At 47.2% G+C, this 23,765-nt stretch overlaps 5 protein-coding genes across 5 annotated transcripts; 2 read left to right on the top strand and 3 right to left on the bottom strand.

The window, feature by feature from the left end:
• Positions 1-767: 767 nt before the first annotated feature.
• Positions 768-3,597, top strand: BJ212DRAFT_866799 (FAD binding domain-containing protein). The gene is made up of 15 exons (XM_041344233.1): positions 768-1,114; positions 1,166-1,229; positions 1,286-1,339; positions 1,390-1,425; positions 1,478-1,531; positions 1,580-1,811; positions 1,872-1,928; positions 1,981-2,198; positions 2,247-2,319; positions 2,375-2,461; positions 2,517-2,558; positions 2,608-2,663; positions 2,719-2,846; positions 2,901-3,302; positions 3,358-3,597. Exons 1-15 carry the CDS (start codon positions 990-992, stop codon positions 3,542-3,544), a joined length of 1,815 nt encoding a protein of 604 aa, XP_041187229.1. The 5' UTR covers positions 768-989; the 3' UTR covers positions 3,545-3,597.
• A 540-nt stretch (positions 3,598-4,137) lies between these two features.
• BJ212DRAFT_866612 (FAD binding domain-containing protein) lies at positions 4,138-6,924 on the bottom strand. The gene is made up of 16 exons (XM_041344232.1): positions 6,691-6,924; positions 6,576-6,639; positions 6,466-6,519; positions 6,380-6,415; positions 6,274-6,327; positions 5,994-6,225; positions 5,877-5,933; positions 5,607-5,824; positions 5,486-5,558; positions 5,345-5,431; positions 5,248-5,289; positions 5,143-5,198; positions 4,960-5,087; positions 4,697-4,905; positions 4,504-4,633; positions 4,138-4,448 (listed from the first exon to the last, which is right to left on the bottom strand). Exons 1-16 carry the CDS (start codon positions 6,813-6,815, stop codon positions 4,262-4,264), a joined length of 1,752 nt encoding a protein of 583 aa, XP_041187228.1. The 5' UTR covers positions 6,816-6,924; the 3' UTR covers positions 4,138-4,261.
• A 1,622-nt stretch (positions 6,925-8,546) lies between these two features.
• Positions 8,547-17,808, bottom strand: BJ212DRAFT_1391820 (uncharacterized protein; the record flags this gene model as incomplete). The annotated part of the gene is made up of 38 exons (XM_041337042.1): positions 8,547-8,802; positions 8,863-9,028; positions 9,085-9,174; positions 9,223-9,576; positions 9,693-9,867; positions 9,918-9,934; positions 9,985-10,033; positions 10,084-10,395; positions 10,449-10,486; positions 10,540-10,648; positions 10,764-10,891; positions 10,943-11,071; positions 11,129-11,202; positions 11,253-11,312; positions 11,366-11,444; positions 11,574-12,049; positions 12,108-12,208; positions 12,269-12,293; positions 12,347-12,479; positions 12,533-12,625; positions 12,676-12,713; positions 12,768-12,902; positions 12,953-13,026; positions 13,080-13,248; positions 13,311-14,166; positions 14,218-14,414; positions 14,466-14,676; positions 14,741-14,980; positions 15,030-15,705; positions 15,742-15,754; positions 15,847-15,988; positions 16,040-16,294; positions 16,349-16,539; positions 16,588-16,786; positions 16,841-17,035; positions 17,090-17,282; positions 17,330-17,441; positions 17,503-17,808. The coding sequence occupies 38 exons, from the start codon at positions 17,806-17,808 to the stop codon at positions 8,719-8,721; spliced, it is 6,894 nt and encodes a 2,297-aa protein (XP_041187227.1). The 3' UTR covers positions 8,547-8,718.
• Positions 17,809-19,543: 1,735 nt separating this feature from the next.
• Positions 19,544-20,318, top strand: BJ212DRAFT_866360 (uncharacterized protein). The gene is made up of 4 exons (XM_041344230.1): positions 19,544-19,562; positions 19,614-19,707; positions 19,773-19,818; positions 19,868-20,318. Exons 2-4 carry the CDS (start codon positions 19,658-19,660, stop codon positions 20,111-20,113), a joined length of 342 nt encoding a protein of 113 aa, XP_041187226.1. The 5' UTR covers positions 19,544-19,562; positions 19,614-19,657; the 3' UTR covers positions 20,114-20,318.
• Positions 20,130-21,886, bottom strand: BJ212DRAFT_866514 (uncharacterized protein). Its single transcript, XM_041344231.1, has 7 exons — positions 21,531-21,886; positions 21,354-21,472; positions 21,136-21,297; positions 20,995-21,070; positions 20,808-20,936; positions 20,572-20,759; positions 20,130-20,517 (listed from the first exon to the last, which is right to left on the bottom strand). The coding sequence occupies exons 1-7, from the start codon at positions 21,598-21,600 to the stop codon at positions 20,260-20,262; spliced, it is 1,002 nt and encodes a 333-aa protein (XP_041187225.1). The 5' UTR covers positions 21,601-21,886; the 3' UTR covers positions 20,130-20,259.
• Between the last annotated feature and the right edge of the window lie 1,879 nt (positions 21,887-23,765).

Here is a 23,765-nt window from a genome sequence, read left to right as displayed (position 1 = left end):
TGGCGGCCACACCGTGACAATCTGAGAAAGTTCATGTTGATCACACGAGTCTGACTCGGAGTCGTAGGACTGCCAGAGATTCAGAAAGTCACTCGTTGGCCACCGTGACAACCTGAGAAGAAGTTTATCCTTCGTGACAAGTTGACTTACAGCCGAAGGTGAAAACTTGAATGAGTGTCTGATACAATAACGTTATGTACCATGTGACGGTCGCGCGCGGCCATCATCAGTAATAATATTGACATTATTGTCGATGTCAAGTTTTGGCGTCCTCGCGGCCTCGGCCAACCTCTGGTGCACATTTTGCACATCAAGTGACATGTAATGGTGGGTAGTACGTCCGCGTCACTCCACAACTGATTATAACTAGGTTTCAGATACAACTTGTTGGAACACTTGATGGACATACTACTGCCGTGCAGATATTTCGACCTTGGCAAGACCGCAAATTTAGAATCTCAACAAAAACGCGAATAGCTGGCATGTCAAGAGGATGAGGTTGCTTCTTAAAGGTCTACTTCTACGTCCCACGACTGGTTTCAATACGCTAATTATAATAGTTCTTGATAATAGGTGGTCTGAATTGGTCAGCAGTACTCCAACCATGACAGCTTTGCCATCATGCCCTGGCGAAGTATTTGCTGACTCCTGAGCACTTTTACTCCGCGGTGTGTACTATGCACCACGCCACCTATCAGGATTCAGCTAGGCATCATATGTCAGTTTTCGCCGACCCTTCGATTACGAGTAATCTCTGAGGTCATTTACCCTTCGGCCTGCGGTCTATCAGGACTATGCTAAGCACTATGCGTCAGTTTTGGCTAACCCTTCAATTACCTTTTGGGTGACTTTTCGTCGCCAATTGACCAGTCATGCAGTGTCAGGCACAACTGTGTCGTCCTTAAGAGTGCCATCTTGAGGATTGTGGACCTGCACCCCCTGGATCAAGACATTCCACACTTCCCCCCATTGCTAAGTTAAATTTCGCAATGTCTGTTCCGTTCGTATGCCACTCTGAAGTCGACGTTCTCATTATTGGCGCTGGCCCTGCTGGGCTCATGTGCGCGAATGCCCTGGCAAGTGCGAAAGTGAACGTTCGGATCGTCGATAAAAGGTCATTGAGCCGATCCCTTCCATTCCTGTCTTTAACTCGACTTTCCGTTAGGGATTTCAAGCTAACTACTGGTGAGGGCGATGGACTTTCACCTCGCAGTATTGAAGTTTTGCAGGTGAAAATGCTTCCTTGCTGATTGACTAAGACTCGGTATTAACAAGCTGGATATAGAGTTATGGACTTGCGGAACGCGTTCTAAGGGAATCTTGCCAAGTCCACCTAGCGGTACGCCTTTCAAGACGGGCTTGCAGGATATATGACTGATTGCATATTAGGCCTTCTACAACCCTTCTTCAACCGGCGGTATTGAGGTTCGTAAATTCCGCCTTTGACGAAGGATATTCACTGAATTTCCTCCATTAGCTTACCAATAGAACATCAAACGTGACAGCTCCGTCTGCAAGATACCCATTCGAGGTGTGTTGATAAATTGGACAGAAAGTATATCAGCTGAACGAGATCAAGGTTGCGCTCCATCAAGGAGCCATTCAAGACATTTTCATAGATTCCATGACACCGCTTGGCGTTGAGGCTCAACGATCGACGATACCAACTTCGATAGAGCTCTCCAAGGATGAAAATGAATTGGTAGATCCTACATCATATCCAGTTCGCGTTGTGCTCCAAAGACTGGACAAATCCGAGGGTGAACCACGAGAGGAAATTGTGCATGCTAAATTTGTTGTCGGTTGTGATGGTGCGTTCCAAAGATGTCAATCCAGGCCTATCCAGGCAATGTAATCATTTTCCTTGATAGGTGCTCACTCATGGGTCCGTAAACAAGTCGATATTACGATGGATGGGGAACAGTCTGGTGAGAATGTTGATCACTTAGAATTCTCAGCAAGCTCAGTCTTGATCGATAGATTCCATCTGGGGTGTCGTGGACATGGTCACACCTGACACCGACTTCCCAGATGTCAGGAATAAGGCCCTTGTGCATTCTAACCATGGCTCAGTTCTTCTCGTTTCTCGAGAACAGGATCGCATTCGCGTATATGTACAACTGGAGGACAAAGATATCATCAATCCGGTAACAGGCAGGGTGGACAAGGAGAAAATGGGTCCAGAGCAGATTCTTGAAGTAGGTGGTATCCACTATATGATCAGCAGTCATCAATATTCCCCTTAGACTGCCCAGAAATCGCTGGTACCTTACAAGCTTATCCGGAAGAGTGACTTTTTGTGGTGGACAATATATAGCGGTATGCATCTTACTACTTGCTATGAGTTCGTGTTTGTTTAACATTTTCACTCAAGTCGGACAACGAGTAGCCTCAAAGTTTTCCATCAACAATCGCGTATTTATCACTGGCGATGCTTGCCACACGCACTCTCCGAAAGCAGGTAAGCGTCTTAAATCCGGCTCCTTCTCCTGGTCTGGTTACAATGGAACTTCCAGGACAAGGCATGAACGCAAGTATCAACGATAGTCATAATCTAGGTGTGTCCTCTTTTCCTATCGTCAAGATCGAGCTAAACCGGTTGCTCAGCTTGGAAAATTGCCCTAGTTGTTCGTGGGTGGGCAGACATGCCCCTTTTGTCAACGGCAAGCTCTTCAAGTTGTGCAACTGTTTGACTACTTGCTCACGCCCCGCCAATAGTATGAATCAGAGCGCCGTCAATTCGCATTAGACCTGATTGCGTTTGATAAAATGTGGTCCACCCTTTTCTGTGGCAAGCCCTTGACTGAGCAGAACAACGATGGGGTTTCGCCCGATCATTTCTTGAAGTGAGATTATGCTACCAATCGTCATGCCCTTCTACTAATCTCACGAGATTGCAGGACTTTCCAAACAGACTTCACCAGTGGCATCGGGATACATTATCAACCTTCAGTTGCAGTAAACGACAGAAACCAGGAGCTGGCTAGTGGTCTCGTCCTCGGTAAACGTGTCCCTCCATACAAATTCATGCGTGCAGCAGATGCATGGCCATTCGAGCTCCAGGACCTCCTTCCTTCGGACTTCCTCTTCAAGTTACTCGTTTTTACTGGTGATTTCAGCGATCCGCTTCAGCAAGCGAGGGTGGAGTCGATGGTCGAGGACATGCAAAAAGAAAAGAGCTTCCTGAACCGTTACGCGACGCATGGGACCTCACGATTTGACATCATCACGATCAGCAAAGGCCGGAAACAAACATTCAATATATTTCTGCTCCCTGCACTTCTTCGCTCTCATTGGTCAAAGTGAGTGCTCGCTCATCTGTGTGAAGGGCGATAATATTGATGGAGATGTTCTTAGGGTGTTTATCGACGACACGGATCCCACTGGTAGGTTCGGGGGAGAAGGCTACTCGTATTATGGAGTGGGAGCTGAGGGCGCTGTTGTCGCTGTTCGTCCTGATGGCTATGTTGGGGCCATCGCGCCACTGGATCACATTGGGGACCTTGATGCGTATTTCGCGTCTTTCATGAAGATTCCCGCTTAGGCTTAACGATCAATCTTTTCCAAATGTCGCTTCGCTGCTTCAAAGTACCATTGGTTCCTAGGATCTTTCCAGCTACTTCTATATCCTCACGCTAGACCTGTTTACTTACAACGCACTATTTTCCGGAGATAAGTCGCCGATGCAGAGTTGATGCAATTCACACTTTTGAAGGGGAGGATCATGTCTTAAAAAGAGCCGAGCTTGCCTGAACAATCGAGGAGGAGTAAGAACTACCAACGCCGACTGCTGATTTAATAATAAAATCCGAGAAGTGGAACGAGGGACAATTGTCATTATCTCACATATACACCTCCGCTAGCATTCCTATGAAAGTGGCGAGAGTAAATTTGTATGTAATAAACGGTGGTGATGTATTGAGACTCGAGATACTGACGGGTATGCCATGGACTTTCGGAAAACAACGAAGGAAATGAGACCAAGTCACAGATGATAAAGGGGTAGGATGGCATCAAGGCTAGCTCGCCATATCAGAGTCAGTCGCTTGCAGATCGAGTGCGCCAAGGCCTGTGTTCAGAGGGAGAAGCGCTGCATGAATCATAAAGTTAAGCGCCTAGAGTTTTGTCCCCCACACTAGAGTCATGGTTCGGTTTACCAGGTACCTCAACTCCGACCATGGCTATGGGCAATATTATGTAGCAGTAACGACGACGAGGTCCAGTCTCAATGCATCACTACGTAGTCTGACCACTTTTACACCTAAGCGGGAATCTTCATGAAAGATGCGAAATATGCATCAAGGTCCTCAACATGATCCAGTGGCGCGATGGCTCCAACATAGCCATCAGGACGAACAGCGACAACAGCACCCTCAGCTCCCACTCCATAATACGAGTAGCCTTCTCCCCCGAACCTACCAGTGGGATCCGTATCATCGATAAACACCCTAAGAACATCTCCATCAATATTATCGCCCTTCACGCAGATGAGCGAGCACTCACTTTGACCAATGAGAGCGAAGAAGTGCAGGGAGCAGAAATATATTAAATGTTTGCTTCCGGCCTTTGCTAATTGTGATGATGTCAAACCGTGAGGTCCCATGCATCGCGTAACGGTTCAGAAAGCTCTTTTCTTTTTGCATGTCCTTGACCATCGACTCAACCCTCGCTTGCTGAAGCGGATCGCTGAAATCACCAGTAAAAACGAGTAACTTGAAGAGGAAGTCCGAAGGAAGGAGGTCCTGGAGCTCGAATGGCCATGCATCTGCTGCACGCATGAATTTGTATGGAGGGACGCGTTTACCGAGGACGAGACCACTAGCCAGCTCCTGGTTTCTGTCGTTTACTACAACTGAAGGTTGATAATGTACCCCGATGCCGCTGGTGAAGTCTGTTTGGAAAGTCCTGAGACCTCGCAGGATCAGTAAAAGGACATGACTGTTGGTGGCATAATCTCACTTCAAGAAATGATCGGGCGAAACCCCATCGCCGTTCTGCTCAGTCAAGGGCTTGTCACAGCAAAGGGTGGACCACATTTTATCAAACGCAATCAGGTCTAATGCGTATTGACGGCGCTCTGATTCATACTATCAGCGGGGCGTGAGTAAGTAGTCTAACAGTTGCACAACTCGAAAAGCTTGCCGTTGACAAAAGGGGCATGTCTGCCCACCCACGAATAACTAGGGCAATTTTCCAAGCTGAGAAACTGGTTTAGCTCGATCTTAACGACAAGAAAAGAGGACATACCTAAATTATGACTATCGTTGATACTTGCGTTCATGCCTTGTCCTGGAAGTTCCATTGTAACCAGACCAGGAGAAGGAGCCGGATTTAAGACGCTTACCTGCTTTCGGAGAGTGCGTGTGGCAAGCATCGCCAGCGATAAATACGCGATTGTTGATGGAATACTTTGAGGCTACTCGTTGTCCGACTTGAGTCAAAATGTCAACAAACACGAATTCATAGCAAGTAGTAAGATGCATACCGCTATATATCGTCCACCATATAAATTCACTCTTCCGGGTGAGCTTGTAAGGTACAATCGATTTTTGGGCAGTCTGAAGGGAATATTGATGATTGTTGATCATATAGTGGATATCGCTTACTTCAAGAATCTGCTCTGGACCCATTTTCTCCTTGTCCACCCTGCCTGTCATCGGATTGATGACATCTTTGTCCTTTAGTTGTATATAAATGCGAATGCGATCCTGTTCTCGAGGAACAAAAATAACTGAACCATGGTTAGAATGTATAAGGGCCTTATTCCTAACATCCGGGAAGTCGGTGTCAGGTGTGACCATATCCACGACACCCCAGATGGAATCTATCGATCAAGACTGAGCTTGCTGAGAATTCTAAGTGATCAACATTCTCACCAGACTGTTCCCCATCCATCGTAATATCGACTTGTTTACGGACCCATGAGTGAGCGCCTATCAAGGAAAATGATTATGTTGCCTGGATAGGCCTGGATTGACATCTTTGGAACGCACCATCACAACCGACAACAAATTTAGCATGCACAATTTCTTCTTGTGGTTCGTCCTCGGATTTGTCCAGTCTTTGGAGCACAACGCGAACTGGATATGATGTAGGATCTACCAATTCATTCTCATCCTTGGAGAGCTCTATTGAAGTTGGTATCGTCGATCGTTGAACCTCAACGCCGAGCGGTGTCATGGAATCTATGAAAATGTCTTGAATGGCTCCTTGATGGAGCGCAGCCTTGATCTCATTCAGCTAATGTAATTTCTGTCCAATTTATCAACACACCTCGAATGGGTATCTTGCAGACGGAGCTGTCACGCTTGCTATCCTGTCAGTAAGCTAATGACGGAAATTCGGTGAATGTCCTTTGTTGATAGCAGAATTTACGAACCTCGATACCGCCGGTCGCAGAAGGGTTGTAGAAGGACTAAGATGCAATAAGTCATATATCCTGGAAGCCCATTTTGAAAGGCATACCGCTAGATGGAGTTGGCAAGACTCCCTTAGAAGGCGCTCGGCAAGTCCATAACTCTATGTCCAACTTGTTAATACCGAATGTTCGTCAATCAGTAAGGGAGCATTTTCACCTGTAAAACTTCAGTAGTGCGAGGTGTAATTCCATCACCCTCGCCAGTAGTTAGTTTGACAGCCCTAACAGAAGGTTAAGTTAAAAGCAGGAAAGGAAGGGATCGACACACTGACTTTTGATCGACGATCCGAACATTTACTCTCGCATTTGCCAGGGCATTCGCGCACATGAGCCCAGCAGGGCCAGCACCAATGATGAGAACATCGACTTCAGAGTGGCATACGAACGGAAGAGGCATTGCGAAATAACTAGTATAACTTAGCAATGATGAGAAATGTAGAGGAGTGTCTTGATATAGGGGGTACAGGACCACAATTCTCAAGGCAGCGTTCTTAAAGACGGCACAGTTGTGCCTGACACCCTGTGGCTGGACAGTCGGCACGAAAAATTTGCCCAAAAGGTAATTGAGGGGTCAGCCAAAACTGACGCGTGATGCCTAGCTGAATACCAATAAATCGCAGTTTGAAGGGTGGACAACATCGGAGATTACTAAAGGTATTGACGAAAATTGATGAATGGTGCATACACACCGCGGAGTAAAGGTGCTCATTGAATGTTTCGCCAAAGCATGATAGCAAAGCTGTCACAGTTGTAGGGCTTTATCGGTCGGTTCAGATCACCTATTGTCAAGATCTATTATAATTAGCGTATTGAAACCAGTCATGGGAAGTAGAAGTAGACCTTTAAGAAGCAACCCCATCCCTGTGGCACGTTTTTGTTGCGATCCGAATTTGCAGTCTTGCTGAGGTCGAAAGATCTGCACGGCAGTATATCAGATCTTCATCAGGTGTTCCAACAAGTTCAAGTTTTATTTGAAACCTATTTATTATTTGTCGAGGGAGTGGCATGGAGTGACGTACCTATTACTACCACTAGTAACTGTCACTTGATGTGCAAAACGCGCACCAGAGGTTGGCCGAGGCAGCAGCCGTGAGGTCACCATAAAATTTTTGATGAATTTTGTAGGAAGCCCTCCGCAAAACGTTGGCAGCTCCGTAGTACAGCGTGCATTATGGGCGACCCGGGATCACTGGCAGCAGGCTCGAACTTGATATCGACAACAATGTTAATAATATTGGTGATGGCCGCGGCCGTCACATGGTGCCATATTGAAGTTTTCACCTTCGGCTGCGAGTCGACTTGCTGCGAAAGTCAAACTTCTTCTCAGGTTGTCACGGTGTGGTCGCCGCCAACAAGTGACCTTCTAAATCTCTAGTGCTGCTCAATTCTAAAATAGGAGGGAGGGGTTGTATCATATCAAGCATAGAAGCTTGGAGCACAAGCTACTACTAGGAAAAATCAACACCTCAAAATAGACTTTGTCGGCTATTCGCACCATACTACTTCCTTTATCTCGCGTACTACGTACTTCACAGGACAGCTCATAGAGCACCGCGTCTTAACGGTTTCCTTCGTTTGTTGCGGTGTAGAAACATAGAAATTCTCCCTCTCAATTCTAAAATATCGAGGCTTGTTTAGGTGTTTACAACATGTTTTGTTGAACACCATTCCTTCTAGATATCATTTTAGTTGAACTGGGTGTTCTGAACATGCGGACTTGCAAAACACTGACATTTGACGGCAGCACGTCAGCACGAGGACTTGGGAACACAGATTTAGATTTAGGACGTTCTAAACGCGGCGGGAAGCCATCTAATGTCAACTGAGCACCGTATGTGAATTTGATTGCCGTCGCCTATACCCAAGGTACGCGCAGATTGCGCAGCTGACGCTGAGTCACTGGTCGTATTGTGTTGGCCTCAGGTTGAACCGATTCATTCGACGACGTCAACAACTAGTAGCTATGTCCCACAGTCGATATAACCTTGACGGGCCTCCTCCCACTGGCACCACCAGCAAGGGGGATGAGACTGGGATGCTCGCTTAAGATCCAGGCTCTAGTGATTTACCTTACATTTGGCCTTGATGTTGGTCTCTATTTTGCCAACGCCCACGGAGGTGACCTCCTCCCTGACGGCTGGTGTTTGAATGTTCTTATGCACTTACTTAGTATTAAATGCTAATTTCTATAGTGGTAATACAACTTCACACCCGCTGGCAGTATTGTTGAACACTGAGTCATCTAGCCAAGACATCTAAACACAACGTTTAAACATCATTTTTGTATTCCTTCCCACATTTTACGTGTCTTTGTTGCTAATGAGAAACCCTCTTGGTTTTGTGAGTGAATCAGCAATTCCAAGGAATGTTTCAGCGAGTTGAACCTAATTGCACAAAAACATGTCAAGCAAGCTTTACACTCGACATGGGATGAAATTGCTCACCGTATCTAAAGCTTCTGAGTATGTGGACGCAACAGTAGATGCCGCGGAAGCTAAGGGGTTTCGCGGGGCGTTGTTCTGGGTTTCTAGAGCGATCTGAAACATTCTTCTCAAAGACGAAGAATATTTATCTCGGCCAAAAGATACGGAATGGAGGGATAATGCCTTTCTATATTTGAACTCTGGAATCAGTGAATCAAGAACGCAATATGTACAACCACAAACCCAAGACGGACTGCAGCGCGGCACAAATCTTGAACAGTTTGGTTCTCAATAGGGCTCTCGCCGTCGGACAGGAATATAATTACAGGCGTTCTACGCCCATGTAAACATTTCGCAAATTGATCAATAATGGAGACTCACCTCTCTGTGCTCCAGTGTTGCTCCATAACTGATTGGGCACGTTGAATGGCAGCAGTGAAGTTTGTGCCTGCCGAAGTTCGATAACGTAACACAGCGTCTAGTAGGTTGTCAGGCGAGCTGGAGAAATCGTTCACCACGGCGTCCACAACAGACTGATCAAACAGGATAACACTGTAGGAGTCTCGTCTGACTGCTTGGGAACCAGCGACTACTGCAGCTCGGGCAGACCAAAAGCTATACAAGGACGACAGAACAGCGCCAAACCTATTGTTAGAGCTTTGAATAATTTTGTCCGAGGCGGGGGTATTCCTGAGAGGTTGTCGGTCCGTCAAACGCATGGAGCCAGATCTATCACTATAGTCAGTATGTGCTGTCACATTCAACATGCGGCATGTAATACCTATCTGCCACAAAGATTCTGGCGTGCATCAATTAACGGCCTTGCTATGGACAGAAGAAAAACGACCTACACGTGAAACGCTTGCTGCATCACAACAGGATTCCTACAAGAGAAATGATGCCCATCATTGGAGACGTATCCGAGTCTCGCTAGGGGGGTGTTTGGATCCATTGCAACGTGGAAGAGAGGCAAAGTACAAAAAGAGGGCTGAGCGGCATTTCCCTCTGTAGCTGTGTGTTCAGGACCTGTGTGAGGATGAGTAACCAACAAAGATTAGTAGCTAAGATAACTTTACCGCTGCACATGGCGTCACTGAATAGGGAATGTGGTCAGTGCTACGGACAAGGCACTGTAAAACCCACCACTTTGCAAAGTTCGCTTGTTCCTCCCGGGAGTACGGATCTTTGAAGCCTGTGGACCTGAATTAGATCAGCCAACATAAAACCAACATGCCAACTTACCACTCCGTCGCCAGAAGAGATTGTGCGTCAAAAAGTCTTTGGGACGATCCGGGGTTGGTAACACTCTCTTGGAGATATGCAGAGCTTCAGGGTTCAATATGCATGGGGTAGCATCCTGCGATCGACAGTAGTCAATGTGTACGTGTCTGCCCAATGTCTGGCAGATAATGTTGCACATCATCGGTGCACCTTCATCGTTGGAGGAGAAGCGACGGCCTTCAACCTCGAGACCCGTACCATCTGGGCCATCGATTGCCCATCGTGACGAAGACATGGATCCGTGTCTAGTTTCATGCTCTTGTTGCGGGTGACCTGGTGTAATGGTTTGTGAAACATTACTACTGAGATGCATTAATAGTACCTACCGAGCGGCAATGTACAATAGTAGCCACAATGCTCACACCTGAAAAGACGAGAAAAATGAGGAACGACCACAAACGAAAGAAAATTTCCAACTTCGCTCTGCAGAAATGCACCACTCTTTGGTCCAAACTATGGTTGTGCTGACCTTCATGGGCGACCAGGCCTGGTGGTATTGACTTGGCACATCTCAGTCGTTTGGCCACTGTTGAGGGCGAGTCAGTGTCAGTGTCAGAGGTAACCAATCCAACACACACCTTGCGAATACTGCAAACCAAGATCGCATGTCAACTCAGAAAATGATGTCCACGACAAAAAACAGCACGCCACCTTCGTATACTGGAATGTTTCGTGCTTTCCAGTGAACGTTGCCTCGATCGATTGTGGCGCAGTCTCGATTTCGCAGATGCCATCAGCAATGCACTGCATGGGACACGGGTGTTCCTCCCTATATTGTCATGTAATTACAAAAACGTGGTTTAGATGATCATCGACAAACCCGCAGAGATGAATGGCGCTGTCTTGCAAGCCGTGAAGATGGTCCGCACTCGCACAGAGCCTCTTGCAAAGTTGGCAGGGGAAAGAGCAAAGTCGAGCACCACACTGGTGTTGGTCATGGTCCACGTCACTGAGGTACATAACATGTTAAATGTGAAGCTGAGCGTTTATCGATTATGTGACCTACATTGGAGTGCCACATATACCGCGGCAAGGTGGAGTTGATCTGTCAGCCAACCTAAATTTTGACAGCTCACAGGGCTAGACGTATTCTAGCACATGAAAAAGGCCTGCTCAAGGATCAAACATACCTGACCGCAGGCATGGACAGTAGCAGCACATAGATGATCATCTTCTGCGTGCCCGATCACCTAAATAACAGGTTCAGTGGCTTTCTAACCATGGTGAAGATGATCTATCTCACCTTCGTACACTCATCTAGACATCCCTGTCTCCCGAAGAGTTTGCAAACTTGACCACAGAGATGCGCATTCACAATACACCTGAAAAGGGCGACCCGATGTAAGGACGTGTGTGAATTTAATCATAAAAAAACTTTCATATGATTGCCTGGATGTCCCGCTCTGAAAGGTTATCAATCATTTATCAATAAAGTACAGATATCAACTTACGACATCGTGCAAGCCTTGGTCTCTCCAAACAACGCACAGAAATCGCACGAATGTATGCAAGCATGAGAAGTCTGGCAATTGTGCTGTCCATCGTGCAATCTGCTCTGAACGCAGAGTAGCTCGCAGCTTGCACATTTCAGCTTGCACAACTGCAAGTTGCTCTTCAAGTCTATTGTTGCACTGCCGAACGTTCTGATAAGCTCGCCAATGCTTGCTTGCCCACTTGGAAAGCGAGCGACATTCATTGATATCCACTCGCGAACGTGAGCAACGCGCAAATTGATCAGGTTGTCGATGTGAGCGGTCAAATTCTCAATCCAAAGAACGTCTGCCATGTGTTGGCGAGAATCATAGTCTTGCCATGCATGAGACAGGACGTGCAGAGCGGCCTCGCGAGAAGAAGACTGCTTCCCCTCCGCTAATGAGAATTCTGAAGCAGTATCAGGCATATCAATTGGGACACCGTCATCCAGGTTCTTTATAAATGCCAGGTTAATCACGATTCGAACAAAAGACAGTAGAAGTGTTTCATACCTTCAAAGGTTCCGGACAAGGATCAACCTCTTGCAGTCCAAATGCCAGAGCGTTGTGCAACATAACTGAAAGAAGTTGTGCTCGATGCGAGGCCATTGATTCTGCGATGCATCATTCGTCAGCTGAACTGTTTGATTATTTCTGAATCTAAGAGTACGCACGCGAGAGAGCGCCCCAATCATTTGCCTGCAAATGTTTAAGTCAATACCCTCACAAAATGTACAGTGACTGAAGCGTACCTTCAGTTTTGCCATCAAAGTCTTCATTACATGAAGGAACTCTCCCGCCGTATTATGAGTGAGTTTCTGTTTGTCCAATTGACGCTTAAGGGCTGGGAACAGCTTGTAAAATTCCTGCGACTCAATCACCGGCCTACAAAACGATAAGGTTGTGTGTAAATATACACACAGAAACACTGCACATACCATGGAATTATATTCAACTGTCCAGCGTGGAGGCGAGAAATGAAATTGGCCTCTTGTTCATCCTGGACAATCTTCTGAAACTTGAGAGCGAATCTGAGTGCTAACTTGAGTATGCGCTCGTCAGGACATGATCATAAACATACTCTTTGGTTATATCTGCTTTATCTGAATCCACGACGTCCTAAAGTTGTCAAGTTCAGCCATATGAAGGCGACCGTCAGAAGGGGAATATCACCTTGATGATGATCACCAATGTTGATTGAAACAGATTCGGGTTGGCTGCTGGGTCTAGGACAGTCGCACTCGATTGGAATGAATGGAATAGTCCTGTAATATTGCGGCTCAAGGCGAAGTTATTCCGGAATAGCACCTATGAAACAAGGTCAAGCTCCCATTTGCAGCACGAAAGTGGTGTCAAACCAAGTTAGAGATTGCAGTATTGAAAAGGACGAGCAAAGTATCTTCTTGAGTTGAACGCTCAATACTATGGACACCTTTTGGGTGAGGATGTCAGCACTGATGCGCAAGAATACCTGATTCGACATGCCTTCAAAGTCCAAAGCGACTACAAGAGCATCTTTCGTTGGAGTCACCGACATCCACACTCCTTCTGTTGTGCGCATCGCTGATCCAGCAAAAGATGTGTCTACGAGATGGTTCAAGGAAAAGCTTTTCCCCACTGATTGTTCGCCCATAGATGACACGACTTTGACAGGCTTGAAGTTGGGTCGGAAGTTAATAGGTTTGACAAATTGTAGGGCATTTATACAATCCACACCTTTTTGGCCATGTATGACTGGAACAAAGATTCATACCAACCAAAGGACAAGTGATCGACAATGTGGTTGACATCCGCGCCGAGAAGGGACTTCTCCAGCTGAGTGGAATACACCCCGTCCTTGAGCGGAATGAAACGATTTTCCATTGTCACGGCAATCTGGATAGGAATGAGGCAGAGGAACTCTGCCAGCCACTCCCCAGCGCGGAATTTCGACACGCTCCACTCGGCACCACCAAGGTGACTATTGTGAAAAGCAGAGTATGTCGTTGAAGAGACATCAATTCTCTTGAGAAGATTTCCAGTTGGCTTCTTTGACGTCCTTTCAAAGGTTGAAATAAGATCGCGGAAGTGCGGTACGAATCTATGATGGTCTTGTTCTGTGATGAACACCAACGTTCGCTGACTCCTCTTACTGGACGACGTGATTGTTTCGCGCTGGATGGCAGTAAGAACCGGAAAGCGCGTCCATACTTCAGCGTGACAATCGATGAGGGAGCTGTAGGCAGCGACATTCGCTGATTTTGCATTCCCTCCTCGAGTGCCCCTTTCTTTGAAGGTGAACTCTGTCGCTTTCCGGGTGATGTCAAGGGCAATAGATCGACACGATCGAGTGTCGATGTCAAGTGTGACCAAATGCACGATATTCCGGTTAGTCAGCGATGTCAAAAGTAGTGGCTGGTCCAATGGAAGATCAGGTATCTCGAGCGGAATGCCATCCGTTGAGCCGAACGTACTCCAGTGGTAGGCGGTTAGTTTCAAGTTAGACCCATGCACGTGAGCGGTGATTAAGCAAGAACCATCTGGAGTCGAGTAAACTGCCGTTGGAATCTGGATGAGATTGAGCGTCGCAGGCCTGTGATATATGAGTTAGACGTCTGCTACTCTTGTGGGTGCAAAGTCTGACCTGAATTGCATGGTCGTCAAGGAGTAAACTCTGGCCTGTGCCAATGTATCAACGAGCAGCAACTCTTCCCCGCCGCATATGAAACATGCATGAGCGATAGAAGTCCCTTCAGGATACCATTGCGTCAAGTTGATTGCACTGCCATTAGCTTGGAAACCGACACGGTTATCATCATAGACGAAGATGTGTAATAAGAGCTGATGGCACGTTCGTTAGGCGCATCCCAGCAGATTCCTAGTGGAACGAACTTTCTCTGTGGCAACAACGCTGAGCACACACTTCGACTCATCGAAAGCCAGAACAAATTCGCCAATCTTATCGCTATTCAGCTTTTTCCCGCGGCCGCCGTGAACCAAGGCGCCCTCGATAGCAGTGAGGTGTTCCAGGTACACCGTCAAGCTTCCAAACCGATCAGTCGTCACGAGCAAGATCTTCTCGCCTGGAAGCAATTGCGCTCTCCTGGGATCAATGACGGAGTTCTGCGTCAGTTATATGTAGAAGTTAAATTGCCAAGAGCACATACACCACTGAATAACCAAGAGGTAACTTGAACGAGTACAAGTTTCTGAACTTTGGTGAAGGAATCGTGCTAGAATCTAACTGTAAGGAATGTAAATCCTGCGTTGTCAGTTGCATGGGGTGGACTGTAAATTTCAGCTTTGGCCGCTCGAAATATTCCCTTGAACCAGTTATTTGCACTGAAGACGCTGCTAGAGACAATAAGCCTCGTACATCCTCGATGACATCGATAAGTGAGGTGTGCCTGCCAATTTATGAATGTGGTGGAGCAGAAATGCGGCAAAATCGCTTACGAATGAAAACCCATCTGCGAATGGGCATTGAAGGAAGCAATGAACTTCTTTCGTAATTCAGCCAGTTGTTGTTCTTCACTGCCGACCGCTTCCCTGCGAATACGGGCAACACATTTGCTGATTTGTACATCCAGCGCCAAACGAGTCAAATTTGTTGCTTGCATCGTCAGAAGTGATCTGAAGTGCGCCAAGGCAGCAGCCCTAGTATCCGCGACGACTTTTTTCATGACAGGTAGCTTTTCAATGTCATTCAACTCAGCAAGGAATTGAGTGTCACTGATCGCAGATGCAGCAGCCTCTGCATTGTTGAATATCTCATCGACGAACTGGGAGTCTTGTCCAGACGAGATGAGGGAATTAATACCACTCCAAGCGGTGTTGATCAATCCCTTTGGCTGCTGATGCGGGGAAGCACTCCGTCCTATCATCCTGACAGATTCCCTGACGTGTCGCATATCCTTGTGAAGAATTACATTCAAAAAATCTTCATCTTTCATCTTGGTATCAGGAGATTGACGAAGCAGGCTTTGAGCGATAAAAATTCGTTCCTTGGAGCTCTCGAAATCGCGATCGTTGATCTTCTCAATGCGCAGCTTTTGCACCGTGTGACGAAGCTCTTCCCCTATTTCTGGATATAGCTCAATGATAGTTGAAAGTCGATCTAGACAATCCGTCACTATGACGCAACTTTACTACATAGACAGATGAATACCTTGATCTGGGAGCTATGCTGCGTGCTCGTCATAGAATGAGGGGGAGAGCCACTAAATGAATGAATCAGAAATATTCGGCTGAGGCTGTCTCAAACGCGACTCACGAAGGAGCAGTAGCAGGTTCGACCGGTTCTGGACAGAGCGTTATTATCAAACGAATTGATTGGACAGAAGATATACCTTGAGTTGCAGGGCAAGCCCTGCATGTTTTTGGTAGGGTAAGGGAAGGAATCATAGGTAAAAGTGCTGAAGGGATCAAGTTAGAGATACGAGAGAGTGATGTGAAGGGATGCTTACGGAAATTTCTGAATAATGGCGTCAACCAATGCCCAATGGAAAATGGGAGTGAGAAGGGGTGAGTCATCCTCCAACTTTCTCTTGGTTCTGACCTCTGTCGATGCGTTGAAGGCCCTGACATTCGATGAAATATCGGCCGACTCCTGCTGCCATTGGTTGCACAGTTGCGGAAAGCGATCCCGAAGACCTGCGTCCAGTAAAAGATGCACTTCGTTGGCATCCAAGTTCTCATTGACCCGCAGACCGTCATTGCACCTGAGGAGGTATCAGTTTGAAATACAGGAACTAGCTACAACGAGTAACACCCACAGCCAATTGCTTAACTGGAGGCGGGTAATGGACTTGCGCGTCCACTCATCAGTGATCCGCCTGGCAGGTAAATAGCTGTTTGTCATGAACCCTTGAATAGTCTCGCCATGCAATAACCGGGGCTTATGCAGTCCAAGATCCACTGTCATCTCCGGGTGAGCCTGAGGCATGGCTATGTAACTGGACGTAGCCTACACGCGACTGTTAGCACTGCGCCAGTCACGATGGGTAGGGAAAACCTTGAATCCAGGACGCGGCTTTATGGCTTCTTCCTGTTCGTTGGTTTTCCTAACTTCAAATGTGAACATTCTGTCATACTCGTCTTGGTTTTCGTCCATTTCCATGGTGTCTTCGTCTTCCTGTCCACTCCATACAACGGAACGGGCATGCTCCGGGGAGATGAGTGCCATAACTTGATCACATATCGTCGTAAGGTACCTAATATCCTGTGTCAAAAAATACTTACCGAAAATCGGAGAGGATTAGACGAACCGCATGAAGGTGACACGGGTGCGTTTCACGGATGAAGGGGCTGAATCATTCCAAGTGTCATCCTCGGGCCAGTAGACAATGAATAGTTGTTCATCGGAGGTAGCTTCAAATTTTGTTCTGACAATGTAAAGTCCAGAGCGAAGACTTGGTTTTGAAATATTAGACTCGCTGTGGTTCGCAACAAGCTGGGCCACCCTACAAGAAAGGTTTGTAAGGATTTCGATTTGCAGCCAGAAAGTAATATCTCACACGTGGTCATCGACAACACCAAGAGACGACAAGAGTCGCACTATTTCCTCTTTGCTCCCATAGATGCCGATGGGCTTCACGAACAAACCGTCCAGCGCGCTAAAGTCAACGTTCGTCATGGAGACATATGCACCAGGACAAATGGTATTGGTGAATGCCCGGAGTGAATCCTGCGCAATGATAATTTTGTCCACTAAGAGCAATCAGCGAAGGAAGGCTCGGAAAGGAAAATGGAGTCACCTAGCCCACCGCTCCCCTGTTCACTGATCAAGTCCAGGACCCGGTACATCGATTTGATTGACTGGACAAGGTCACTGGCATCATTGTGCGGAAGGGAGTCTCCTGCGTCCATCTGACAAAGAACGTGGAAATTTCAGCCTACATTATGAGGACCACGAGAAAAGTTAACTTACAAAATTTTCTCCATCATCGGATTTTGCAGACAGATACACATCGTCATCCGCATCCTCAGACATCAGGGGCTGGTCCGTCTGAATTATTTGATCATCTTTCAATGAACGTGCTCGTGATGCCGAGCGACCATATTTGTCCATCTCATCAAGACGATGCGGATAGGAAAGTGGATCACAGGAAATAGTTGTCGTATTCTGTGCCGAGCAAGTTGTGGCAGGTAAGGTAGAAACGCGGTGATGTTGGCTCATAAATCGGTCCAAGCCGGGCAATTCAATCTCTGAATGCGTCCTTCCAAATGCATTCATGTGATCTGCAGCCTCATAGGCAGCTCGACGTTCCGCGCCCACCGATTGGGGATCAGCACCTTCTTCCACATCAGAGGTGGCATGTTGAACCTGCGCGACTATCGGTTGGGAACTAGCACCTTCTTCAACGCAAAGGGCGGTACTTTGAACCTGCGCGATTACTGGTTGGAGACTGGCACCTTCTTCCACTTTATAGGTCATATTTTGATGTGCCGCCACTACTGGTTGGGGACCAGCAGCTTTGTCAACACCAGAGGGGGTATGTTGAACCTGTGAGACTATCAGTTGGGGACCAGCATCTTCTTCCACACCAGAATGCGCATCCTGAATCTATGCGACCACCATAACTCAGAGACAGTGCAGAGATTGAAGCGCGAGTTTCAGCACCTACCTCGATATGAGGAGATAATGATACACCTTCAGGTTTGACGTCTTGAGCAGCCGCAGAGTCGTTGCGGGAAAGTTTGAAGATCTTTTGTACAATTTCAGCGCCTGATTGATTCCACTACAACTTAACTCATCGACTTACAGAAAGTTTTCTAGTTACACCTTTCTTGACCTTCTGTAGCAATTGGCGAGTGTTGCTACGGGATGTCACCTGAAAGATTGTGTCTCAGCAGTCAACAAGCGCGCATCAAGCTTCAATTTCGAAGATGAATCCCTTACCGAGGTTAAGTCACCAACTGCGGTTGCATCGCTGACGGCTTCTGGAAGAGGTTGTAGCCTCGAATATCTCCTTCTAGAATTGAATACGTCTTCGTTCATCGCAAACTGCTAGTTGAAGGTTTATAGATTCAGTAGTAAGTATGAGGAGAGGTCTATCTCACAAGCTGTGTCAAACGGCAGCCCTACGCCGTTGATCACGAGCACGAGCACTGCCACGCCGGAATTGAGCTTACCTCTATCTTCAACATGTTAATGGGCGATATCCGCCACTGTGCACGGCGCTCTTCCTGGCAATAACACATCCAATTTGTGTCTTTTGACCTGCAGCACCATGTTTCGTCGAGCACTTGCTCACAAGTGACTTTCTTGACTCAGGCCTGACGGCGCTGAGGGCATGATAGAACTGAGGAAGGGTGGCACACCAGGTCAATCCATTATGAGGCAGAGTTCTCCCGAACCACTGCAGTACTAAGTCTGGTGAGCACTGTGAGCACGGTGCACTTGACCGGCTGCTATTATGACTCATCCGATGGAACGCACAAACAGCAACTTTTTGATCCATGGATCTGCCTCTCACTTCTTACGCCAATTTAAACAACGATGATCGTACCGCAGACTCCGTTACCCACCCAGCCCCATCATCATCGTCCTCTCGCTCCCCGCGACTTCTGTTATTCGAGGAGCATGATGTCTTGGTTAGATTTTTCAATTTTAAATTCCGACATTCGGACCGTCGACGGGTCGGCACTGCTACGTAGTACGGTATGTGCAAGTAGACGATGATGTTTTCAGGATTGGTAGTCTGAGCAAGTATGCGCAGTGACCAATCTCATCCTCATTAATACTCTGACACACAATGGCCCTCAGCTCAGCTTGGTGACATCCATCTTTTTGTAAGATGATCATGGGCAAGCGGTCCTGCAGGCCAGATCGTTCAAAATGCTGCTGTGCGTGTACATACCGTTCTGTGAAAGCACTTGAACAACGACTGTATGTCCCTTAATTTTATCGCAGGTACATTTTCCTGCATTCTCAATCGAGGACAGGTTGAACGAGTGCGCACACGACAGGGTGGTTTGTTTGGTGCTGTGAGTAGCTTCTGACAATTGCGAGGACTAAGTACTGATGGGCGAATCTAGATTCACGAGCAAGCTTCGTTCATGAAGAAGATGGCCGATCTCGCATGCCAGAACCGAGTCCTGCCATTGAGTTCATAGAACGATATGTTATTCAGTAGGTGATGCGATGGGTACACTATGGACTCTGGAATACCCATACCGATACCAATTATTTTCAAGCAATGCGACCCACTACCTCCTACGACCTCAGTCCTTGAGCTTGTGTGTAAGCTGTTTCTACTTGTCCCCGATATCTTGACTAAACTAAAATTTAGGATAGCTATCACGTTCCCTATTTGCACTGTGAATGCCCGCTCCAAGAAGATACAATTGGTACATATGGCCTGGTGTCTTCCCTCTTCCTCCGAAACCACCAATTCCTTCTACTCCCTCCCCAGTCCGACCTAAGTCACTCCCATCAAGTGGACACTGAGAGCCACGGGAGAGGGAACCCCAATACTCTTCCTCCGTTTCTGTCTTGCATGGCGATTTTGAGGGGCGAGATGGTATTGAAAACATGAGTTCTTTTTCCAGCCTTGAGTCTTCATTATCAGGATTTGGAGAAGTTTCAGCTTGTGGTGTCACCGTCGGCAAGGGGGATGGGACTGGGATATTCCACTTAAAAGGCTCTAGTCATTCACCTCGCATGTGGCCCTAGTGTTGGCCTCTACTTTTCCGATGCCCAAGGAGGTGACCTTCTCCCTGAGGGCTGACGTTCATTGCCCATTTCGTATGCCGAAGTACTGTCACTGCGCGTAAATCGTGATATATGGACCTGCAGAGGCTTCATAGGATACTCTTGCAAATCGCCTTGTTCCGTCTCGGCGATCGTCCCTACAGTTGAGAGGCATCTGCGATTTCGATTTCTGTTGATGGCAATGCGAATAAGCACCATGTAGAAGGCAATCGAAATGATCGGCATAACCTAGTTGATGACAATTCAGTATGCTTCAATAACAGGTGTCAAAAGAGGGATTACCATGTCTACCATAACATACTCTCCATTGTTTGAGCAGAGGAAACAGATTAGTGTGATGAAAAGTGCTACGGAGTACAAAACGGCTGCGTCCACGAGCACGCGCACTATTGGCATCATAGTGCCTTTCGTACTAGCGCGAATTGTAGCGACATTGCGTTCAATCGCCCATATTCGATATGCCAGTAATCCTGAATACATTCAGAGTCTCCACATTGTGTTTGCGGAAACAAGCTTACCTGAACTCAACACATTAGTTGCAATTGTCGAGACAAAGAACGCCATGACCCACGTCGCAAGTTCTTGGGTGAAGATGCTAGTAGTAGACCCGGATTGCGAAACACTGTAGACCGCATGGATGCCGGTGACTGCGAGGCATCATCAGATCACACAACTTCTTCGAGCTGGGTATCATTGCGGCTTTACTTGCGACGCTACACCACAGCATGCTTGGTAGGATGATAACCCGGACGGATTGGCAAACAACATGGCAGCGATAAATCTTTTATCAAGCAAGGCACTTCTATGAGCTCAGATGGTCGTAGAGGTGTGAAAATATGAACCTACCACCACCCCATCAGCAAGTAGAGTTTGCAAGACGTATAATGGGTGCTTGATTACATACGTTTCTTGCGAAACGTCTGCGAAGAATGCCACTGGCCCGCCTGGGTACGTGTCACAATACTTCACAAGTCCATCTTCCACACGAATGATGCTCATGACAATGTGCTTGGTGAATGTCAGCAAATGCCGTACCACAGACATAAGAAGTAAGAAGGGCTCACTGCAGTACTCAGTAACAACAGCAGGATGGCCACTACGGCGATTGGGCGATTGATGTTCTGAACGTGCTGTCTGTAGGTCAAAGACCACACGGTGCCCATAAACATGAGCAATGAAAAGCCTGGGGAGGTGAATTGACGGACATGGGACGACTAAACCTGATGATTTACGATACTCACCATATAAAATGCCTTCCAGCACTGCTGTCATTAAAGCGCCGGTATCCACTGGAATACCTCTCGAAGCCATGGCGAAAATTGGGAGGTGTGTGCATCTTCGTCAGTTTCATATGCACGTTATATAGACACGAACTGGGTCATGATACGAAATTACCAATCCGTCAGGTGGGGCTTGGTGCGTCATGGCGGCAAAGTGTAGCTCGCCGTATCTAGGTATGTTAGTAAAGAAAGAGCATTTCCTCCTACTTATTCGGTCTACCCGATAACGTCGGTAGCAGCCGCAGGGCGCACTTCCACTGGACTAGTCTCCTCCTGCACAAAGTTTAGGGCGACATTTCGGGTCGGCGCGCATCATGTTTCAAGAGCAAGTCTGATACGGGGAGGCAGTCTGCACTGTGATGACTAATTAAGATACACGACTGTCGCGATAAACCACAGCAGAAATCTCTGGAATGATAACAATAATGAGTAGAATACCAGGCTTCAAATTTCAAATGCAGGATCAGATACACACTGAACCTTACATGCATCATCACTGACAGGCCATTCTATTTACCTCTATACCCGCCACAGTCCAAAATCAAAACGCGCAAAACGCACAAAGAGCGCCATCACGACCTGGTCCCGCACCTATCGATACCACGCGTTTCTCGGATTTATGTCAAAACCACGCCGCAAGTATAGTAGTCACGCTTACGCACAGTGCCACAGCCGCGACGTTTCAAATATGATAGCACCTGATCTGGATGCCCTCGCCTCTAAGTACCACTGGATCCTTGAGCGGGCTCAAAGATGAAGATACTCTAGCGCCGTCGAATGTGTACGTCTTCACAGATACTGTACTCCTCTTCCGGCGCGCTATATGAGCAAGGATGCCGTGGACGGAGGGACTTCAACGACTTTGATTTCTCCTTGACCAACTTGAATAAAGGTACCAGTGGAATCGAGGGTAACTGGACAATCCAAATCAACCTTCCCAAAAAGTCAGTTATTGATAATCGCATCAGTATCATTCAGTGTGTTGCTCGTCAAGTCGCTGACTCGTCGAGGAAATTCTGCGAGTATGATGCTGAAGGTTTTGGGCCTTACTATGTACAAAATGTGAGGAAGAGGGTAAACGAGGTCATGGTGCACATGGTAGATGGGCTGACTATCTGAGGCGAAAAAGGGGGCAAAAACCGAGCTACATAACCCACTCCCTTACGATAACGGGAATTCTATCGACGACTCCCTCACATTCAATGTCGCAGCTAGGGTTGATGTAAAAGATGCGCAAGTCCAAATAAGCACTCAGCACGTAAAATTAAACAACAACCATCAAGCCGCTCCTTCTCCATTCCACTCTCTCTAGAATCATAATTACTTTAGCAGTGCAAGTATATAACGCCGAAAGTCCAGCAAGGAAGACATAGATGACACGGGCACGTCAGGCACGGGCGCCCTTCTTCTGATCTCTCCCTCCGCTGCGTGCATCAACGTTAGTTTTGAACGCATCACTGAATGCAACTGGGGGCATCACGCGAGGCCTGGGTCTGCGCAGCGCAGGTGAGATGTGTCTTCTTGTTGGTGGAGCTGATGGATTTCGTGTTAATTCTTTTTTGAGGGCTGATTTTAGTTTCGGTCTTCCATTGTTCTGCTTCTTGATCTGCTTTTTGTATGAGGGATCTTGGCCAACGACATCAGACTGTGATACCCCCTCGGTCTCGTTAGCACCGTCCACCTCTCCCTCCTCGCTACTTCCATTATATTCGAGCACTACGATGTGTTGGTTAGAGGTATGTTTTCGTTCGTCACTCTTTTCATGTGGCTCTTGTTTCGTTTTCGTTCGTCTGCAGCCCCGTTTCGTTCGCCGTTCGTTCGGTTTATTTGTCCTTCTGGTTGGGTGCGCAATGATGCTCATAGCATAGTAGCTTCCTGGTTCTGAACACTGATTGCATACTCATTCTGACGCGCACCCTTCCCTCTTTCTCTTCCATCCCCTTCCTTCCTCCTTAAACCTTAACTAATACCTCTCATCAGTAACGAACAAACACATTCACCTCCCATCCCCGCTTTCTCTCTGCCAGTGCTCCCGATTCCATCCATCGGTCTCAGTTCCAGGAAAGCACAAGCACAAACGCCATGGGAGAGAATACTGAGGAATCCATACGCTTGTCCTCCGGCTCTGTTTTGTGTGGCGATTCTGGTGGGTGAGATGGTTTTGAATGTGTGAGTACTCGTTCTTCGAGGGCTTTC

This window comes from Suillus subaureus (assembly GCF_016647635.1).
Source record: "Suillus subaureus strain MN1 chromosome Unknown BJ212scaffold_53, whole genome shotgun sequence".
Lineage (NCBI taxonomy): Eukaryota > Fungi > Basidiomycota > Agaricomycetes > Boletales > Suillaceae > Suillus > Suillus subaureus.
The sequence above is the reverse complement of the archived record's forward strand: the minus strand, read 5'-3'. Positions and strand labels throughout refer to the sequence as shown.

Bases quoted from the DNA above. Each gene is read 5' to 3' on its own strand.
- BJ212DRAFT_866799 (XM_041344233.1), top strand. From the start codon at position 990: ATGTCTGTTCCGTTCGTATGCCACTCTGAAGTCGACGTTCTCATTATT. The intron at 1,230-1,285 runs GTGAAAATGCTT...AGCTGGATATAG, and splicing joins GCAGTATTGAAGTTTTGCAG to AGTTATGGACTTGCGGAACG. The intron at 1,812-1,871 runs GTGCGTTCCAAA...TTTCCTTGATAG, and splicing joins ATTTGTTGTCGGTTGTGATG to GTGCTCACTCATGGGTCCGT.
- BJ212DRAFT_866612 (XM_041344232.1), bottom strand. From the start codon at position 6,815: ATGCCTCTTCCGTTCGTATGCCACTCTGAAGTCGATGTTCTCATCATT. The intron at 6,520-6,575 runs GTGAAAATGCTC...AGTTGGACATAG, and splicing joins GCACTACTGAAGTTTTACAG to AGTTATGGACTTGCCGAGCG. The intron at 5,559-5,606 runs GTAAGCGATATC...TATTCCCTTCAG, and splicing joins GTCCAGAGCAGATTCTTGAA to ACTGCCCAAAAATCGATTGT.
- BJ212DRAFT_866360 (XM_041344230.1), top strand. From the start codon at position 19,658: ATGCCAGAACCGAGTCCTGCCATTGAGTTCATAGAACGATATGTTATT. The intron at 19,708-19,772 runs GTAGGTGATGCG...ATTATTTTCAAG, and splicing joins ATAGAACGATATGTTATTCA to CAATGCGACCCACTACCTCC. The intron at 19,819-19,867 runs GTAAGCTGTTTC...ACTAAAATTTAG, and splicing joins CTCAGTCCTTGAGCTTGTGT to GATAGCTATCACGTTCCCTA.
- BJ212DRAFT_866514 (XM_041344231.1), bottom strand. From the start codon at position 21,600: ATGGCTTCGAGAGGTATTCCAGTGGATACCGGCGCTTTAATGACAGCA. The intron at 21,473-21,530 runs GTGAGTATCGTA...TCACCTCCCCAG, and splicing joins GCTGGAAGGCATTTTATATG to GCTTTTCATTGCTCATGTTT. The intron at 20,518-20,571 runs GTAATCCCTCTT...GTCATCAACTAG, and splicing joins AGTATGTTATGGTAGACATG to GTTATGCCGATCATTTCGAT.